At 45.4% G+C, this 6,000-nt stretch overlaps 1 protein-coding gene across 1 annotated transcript; it reads right to left on the minus strand.

Annotated features, from left to right (window-relative positions):
- Nucleotides 1-3,633: 3,633 nt before the first annotated feature.
- On the minus strand, nucleotides 3,634-5,491 carry LOC128720064 (lachesin-like). Its single transcript, XM_053813710.1, has 4 exons — nucleotides 5,299-5,491; nucleotides 4,916-5,172; nucleotides 4,185-4,848; nucleotides 3,634-3,761 (listed from the first exon to the last, which is right to left on the minus strand). The coding sequence occupies exons 1-4, from the start codon at nucleotides 5,357-5,359 to the stop codon at nucleotides 3,634-3,636; spliced, it is 1,110 nt and encodes a 369-aa protein (XP_053669685.1). The 5' UTR covers nucleotides 5,360-5,491.
- Between the last annotated feature and the right edge of the window lie 509 nt (nucleotides 5,492-6,000).

Here is a 6,000-nt window from a genome sequence, read left to right on the forward strand (position 1 = left end):
CTCCAAACCGCGACGATCGAGCCCGTTTGGGAAGCCTCGCCACCTTCGGAATGGGAAAGCAGTGAAAGTTGCCGCCGCGCTGCGCTACTCACGTACACTCGTACAGGCTGCTGGTTGTGTGCACGCGTGTTTGTGGCTGTGTTTTTGATGTTTCTGTTATTTCTTTTTTCTCGTTTTGGTTTCTCTCGCCTCCTGGGGGAAGCCACCCAAAAGCCACCTTCTCACGGGTGTTGGATCGTCACGAAACGCCAAACAGCGGGCACGTCTTTAGTCGCGCGCAGCCACGAACGGAATGAGCCTGTTTCCGGTGCGCTGGGAGTGTTTTATCAACTTTCCTTCTCATGGAAGTACGATCGTTCGGAACCCGATCTTGCCGGTGGCTGCTGATCTTGTGCTTCGGGTTTCTGGTGCCGGCATCGCGATCGCGAGTTGGAAGCTGGATTCGGAACACGCTTCAGCGATCATGGGATTCCGGTTGAATTGCTGGGATTCCATATTTTGATTTTATTATTTCGATGACCACGGCTTAGAATAGAGATAATGATTTAGTGTAGTTTTTTAGCAAAGAATATTAAATATGCGAGATCTGGTGTTGCGTGATACTAGGGTGAAATCGTGCACAATTTTGACCAGAATTATTACCTTTGCCCCGATGTGCGGTAGACTCAATCCCATTGAAGGGGACTAATAGCAATGATCACTAGCTGTTGCGAGCTGACTACAATGGTTTGCCAATGTAAAAGATATCCTATTTGCTTAGTATGTTAGCACGATGGTCTATCCATCAAATCAGTCAATGAGCATCCATTTGGCTAACCCTATTTCAAGCGCTATTTTGTAGAGAATGAAACTGTCTTTTATCCACAAAACACAGTGTGTGACATACAATCATTGATGATGCTCTAGCAATGTAAAATAGCTGATGTTTAAGGCATGAATATTGTAAGATAGCAAGATGATCAAATAGGTTCCTGTAGGGTATTATATAGTACAGAGATATATAGAACGCTACTCCATAGCACAATCCAGCAGCAGAATTATTAAGCAATGTCTCGTGGATTTTTTTTCCGGCTATGCCGTTGTACCATTTTCTTACTTAAGTAAAATTGCTATAGTTTTTATTTCTTTAGGAGGATTTAGATTTTCTTCACATGTACATATAATATCCCTTATTTCGATCGCCGTCTAATCATAACGAACTCCATATCAATGTAAGTCAAAATGTAAAATTTTTCTTCATAGTCATTAAACATATTGCAATAATTTTACAATCAACATATCAATATTAAGTGATTTTTGCTTTCTCTTAGCACATGCACATTTTTTGTCTTACCTGTTTAATACTACGTTGTGGAATGCAAATTATATTGCTGCACATCCTACGATGAACGTTTGTGATAAGCTGCAGGACAAAAAAGCAATTACGAGCCGATCGGAAGTGCGCGGTTTGTAGGTGAACTCGTTCTGACACGTGACGCTCCAGATAAAAGAAAACGGGCATGCGTGAATCAATCGCGACCCAGCGATGCAGTGAAAGTGCATCATCATGCATCTAAACGATCGAGTTTTATGATCATACAACATCAGGTGCACTAATCCTGCACCAAATTAAGGTCGGCTCGCGAAGCATGCAGTTTTTGTTTGATTTTCTATGCAGTTGCTTGTTGCTTTGTTCCTAGTAGAGCAATTGATTTGTTGGGAGCCACTGTTTACCCCTGACGTGGTATATTGTTTGGCAACGGAGCAACTGATGGCCCCAAGTGCATCAATAATGCTTACTCGTGTATTGTTTTCATAACATGTTTGAATAACAATGCCACAATTTACCACTGGTTAACATAATATGCTAAACAAATCAAAGAGCTGTGCGATTTGGCATTTGAGCTTATATTTGTTTTTTTTTTAATCTTATGATTAAAAACATTGTTTATGCGCCTTCTTTTCCTAGAAAAAGAGAAAATCCTTTATCAGAATGGATTACAATCCGCTAGCATTTTTTCGATTAAAAACTATTCTTTTAATGGGATTTAAGTGCTTTACCCAAAACCCTTATACTGCAGCACAATTCTATCGACTCTTACTTTTACACCGGAATAGAACTTAGTGACTTTTAATATATAGTCGATGCATGATGTAAGATTCAGATATTTATTTATGAACGATAAATCATCCAATTTCAAAAGCTTGCCTGACTATACCTAGTTTTAATAACATAAAATACCATCAAATATAAATAAACAATTTCACTCATTCAACAAGTTAAAAGCACTTAAAATTATTTTGAAATTATACATTACCTAAGTCAAACACAAAATTCATTTCATTAAAGTCTTTTGCCATTCGAATAACATGTTTAATGGTACCCTCTACGCTGGAAGTCTTCCGAAGGCAACGATCACAGTATTGTGTTTGAAGGCTTAAAATGCTGGGATGCTTAACTAACCAATATAATACAATTATGTAAATAATTCAATGCACATTGATTTGCACCTAACAGACGGATTACACCTATGTTACGTACGACTCCTAATAAAACTACGCTATTAAATATCATGGAAAATGAATTGATGTTTCAAATGCTGTAAATTGCATCCTAGAAAAAAAAATATGTTGAAAAAAAATATTTCTCTTTGTTTCAAACAAAATTGTTCATATTAAAGCTTATTTGTCCACTCCTTCAACCAGTGTGCTGCATTCTTGCATTAGCGGTGAAAATTGAAGCGTTTCAAACTCGTGAACAGAAACGCTTAATAGCGCCATCTATTGTAAAAGTTTGTAGTATGCGAAAATGAAGGCAAATTTGCAGTCTTCATCCTTTTTGCTAGGTAGTAATTTCAAAGATATACCTGTAATTTAGATTCAAAAGATAATGAAGTGTGGGGAAATTAATTGGGAGCATTAAAATACACATGATGGATAATGAAATGTTTGAAATATGGCTTGAATAGAACACAAAAAATGGATACCCTGGCGATTGTACGTCTCCAATTTATTTCAAATGCCTCATCTGCAGCTCTTTTTATTTTTGTATTCATTGTACTATTGCGTAGATACTTAGCCTAACAGTAAACAGAGAAAGGAATGGTTTAATTTTTTAAAAACCATAATCTAGGGCGTTCTTATCATTCGCTTCTTTTTTTGCTATAATGTCGTCCATGAGGAAATATTTGTTTTAAAATCTCTGGCTAATTTCGGTTTGCTCCATCCGCCACCGCTCGTGCAAAATATACCGCCATTCCGTTCCGTGATACTATCTAGTGCTACTAACTTGGTCGCGATTGTTTTGTTGTATGAGTAAAATTGTACCATTGCTTCAAACAGTGCTGCCGCCGGAACGCGCGGGATATGCAAACACCGCGGGGCACCATCAATTCACCGTACCGGAAGTGAACTTCATTTGCCACCCCACAGTTGGCACCCTTCGTCGGAGGGTGATTCTTACGAGTAGGTTGTATGCTGCGTCCCATCGCTGCTGGAGGTGAGGTGATCTGGTCGGGTTTCATCTGCTACTGCTGCTCCGGTCCGATTTATCGTGCTGCCGACTGCCGGTTGCCTGGCCGTGGCAGCCAGCGAGCCCAGGAAGCACGCGTGACGCCAAACGCAGCCTCGCTCCGGCGATCGTCGGCGACGTATTCACAACAACGTGGCCAACAGCAGCGTTATCGTGACAATGAACAGCTGCCCGAGCATAACGCTCGAAGTCGGAGTGCTGCCACTGGTCCACTTCAGGCCGGAGTAGTTGATGTTCGGTACGTCTTGCTCTGCAAAATGCGTTGAAAATCAATACGGAAGCTCAAGATCAGTGAGGTGTCGATCGTTAAACTGTTGCCCAGAGGCAATAAATCAAACCTGGCGGCTACTCACACGGAAAACACATGGAAAACTCAAAATAAATGTAACCTTCGGACGCACCGCATTCATCGAGGAACTGGTAACTGGACATGAAGCAGGCGGGAAATCTCGGGAAAGCGAATGACGAAAGGGGGGAGATGGAACGTGGTGGAAGGTATTCGGGAAAACGAGCTCACAATGTAACAGGTATAACAGATTCTAAAGAAAGCACGTGTACGCGAGGGTGTTGCATGAAAATAAAAACATGAAATTAAACAAATAAAAAAAGAAAAACCAAAATTAACTGATAAGATCTGACAAAAAGTCCAAAAAGCGAGCTTCTGAACACCTACCGAACAGATTCAACCTGGCCTCAGCCTGTCCAAGCTTATTCGACGCCTTGCAGACGTAGTCTCCAAAGTGTTCCGAAGCAACCGAGTGGATCTTAACCACCGATGTGGTCACATCATCCGGTGCGCCAATCTGAGCAATGCTATATGCGCCTCCATTATGAATTTGCTTGCCACCTCGATACCAAGCGATGGCAGGTGCTGGGAATGCCTGCACCACACACTCAACGTCGATATCGTAGTCAAGAGCCTGTGCCACCTTAGGTCGCGGTACTCGGATAACAGGCGCAAACTCCACCTCAAGCGTAAGCGCCTTCGTATCCGGTCGACCAACACCATTATCCGCAGTGCAGTAGTATGTGCCGCGATCCTCCCGACGCAATCCATTCAGACGCAGCTCATGGCCCGCGAACGTTTGGCCACCGACGGGCAGGATGGCGTTATACTCACGCCGCCAGGTGATAGCCGGCCGTGGGTATCCTTCCGCTCGACAAACCAACTGTGCATCCTCGCCTTCCGCTTTCGTGAGCATATTGGTGTGTTGATTCTCAAGCAACATCGGCGGATGGCGCACCTGCAACTCGACCGTTTTTGTCAGCTTGCTCGTGCTGTTCACCTGAATCTGGCACTCGTACAGGCCCGCATCGGTAGCGACAATGTCGTGGATCTGCAACAGAGACGCATAAGGATGTATAAGGACTCCGAGCGACGGACGATCATGCAGATCGACTCACCTCCAGCACATAGTTGGCGGCGTTGTTCTCCTTGGTGAAGTTAAGCCGGAAACGGTCCTCAGCCACGGCCAGCTGCACACCGAGCGAGATGATGTTGTTCTGCTTCGTCTGATCCCGGTTGCTCTTCTGCCAGCCGACGATGTAGTTCTTCACATTCGCGATCGAGCAGTTGAGCGTCACTTGTTCGCCGATGTCCCGAATCTGCTCCGGGCTGATAAACGCGATGCTTGGGCTCGTCGCCGTCTGCTGTCCGTTGGCTGCGCGCGCGAGTTGGAAGAAGGAAGACGAAAAGCATCAACATCAAAATTCACCGACATCTCACCCTCGGGTTGATAAGGAGGACCCTCAGGTCCCAGGGCCGCTATGGGCTGTGCATCACTTACACAGCGTTAGCACCGCGCTGAGCAGCGTTAAGAGAGGTAAATTGGCCCGTCGTAACCACATCCTGATTCCCGGTGTTTCGCTGTCTTCGCCGGATAAATGGGCCTGTATCGATCGGGATATGCGGCGGACTGGCTAAAGCGCTAAGAAGCCGGTTCTACCTCACAATTGGATTGGTTCTCACACGACACTTCACAAGCGAACCAGCCAGGCGCGGGTCTTATCGCGACGAACCGCGAACACAATCACGGCACGTCGGTGGTCACGAATTCACTACGGCACCACCGTTCTGGTGGGGTTGATTAGAGCACTTGCTGGCTGTGGGTTGGGCTTTTCGGGAGTTTGCAATCTCACGGCACCAACGCGTTCGGCATCCGCACACGCAAAGGGCACAGTTTAAAATGACGGTGGCACATCGAAACCGGGCGCGGGGAGAGACACCATTCCACGGAAAAACGGCTCACACCGACGGGATACGCGCGTGCACCAATACCAGCGTGGCCAGCGCGAGAGAAACGACTCCGCTGTGCGTGTGCACCATGGTCGCGTAGGGAAACGGAAGGGCCGGCCTCCGAGGGCACGACGCACTTGCTTTTCGGTCTCTCCGAGGAAGGATCATGCGTGGGATGCTGTGCGTCGTCGTCGCCGGTCGCACGCACACCAGCGAAACGCAACCATCCACGGGTTACCATGGAAACGGTGAG

This window comes from Anopheles nili, chromosome 2, assembly GCF_943737925.1.
Source record: "Anopheles nili chromosome 2, idAnoNiliSN_F5_01, whole genome shotgun sequence".
Classification (NCBI taxonomy): Eukaryota; Metazoa; Arthropoda; class Insecta; order Diptera; family Culicidae; genus Anopheles; species Anopheles nili.

Bases quoted from the DNA above. Each gene is read 5' to 3' on its own strand.
- LOC128720064 (XM_053813710.1), bottom strand. From the start codon at position 5,359: ATGTGGTTACGACGGGCCAATTTACCTCTCTTAACGCTGCTCAGCGCG. The intron at 5,173-5,298 runs GTAAGTGATGCA...TCGCGCGCGCAG, and splicing joins CAGCGCGGTGCTAACGCTGT to CCAACGGACAGCAGACGGCG. The intron at 3,762-4,184 runs GTAGGTGTTCAG...CGCATTTTGCAG, and splicing joins GGCCAGGTTGAATCTGTTCG to AGCAAGACGTACCGAACATC.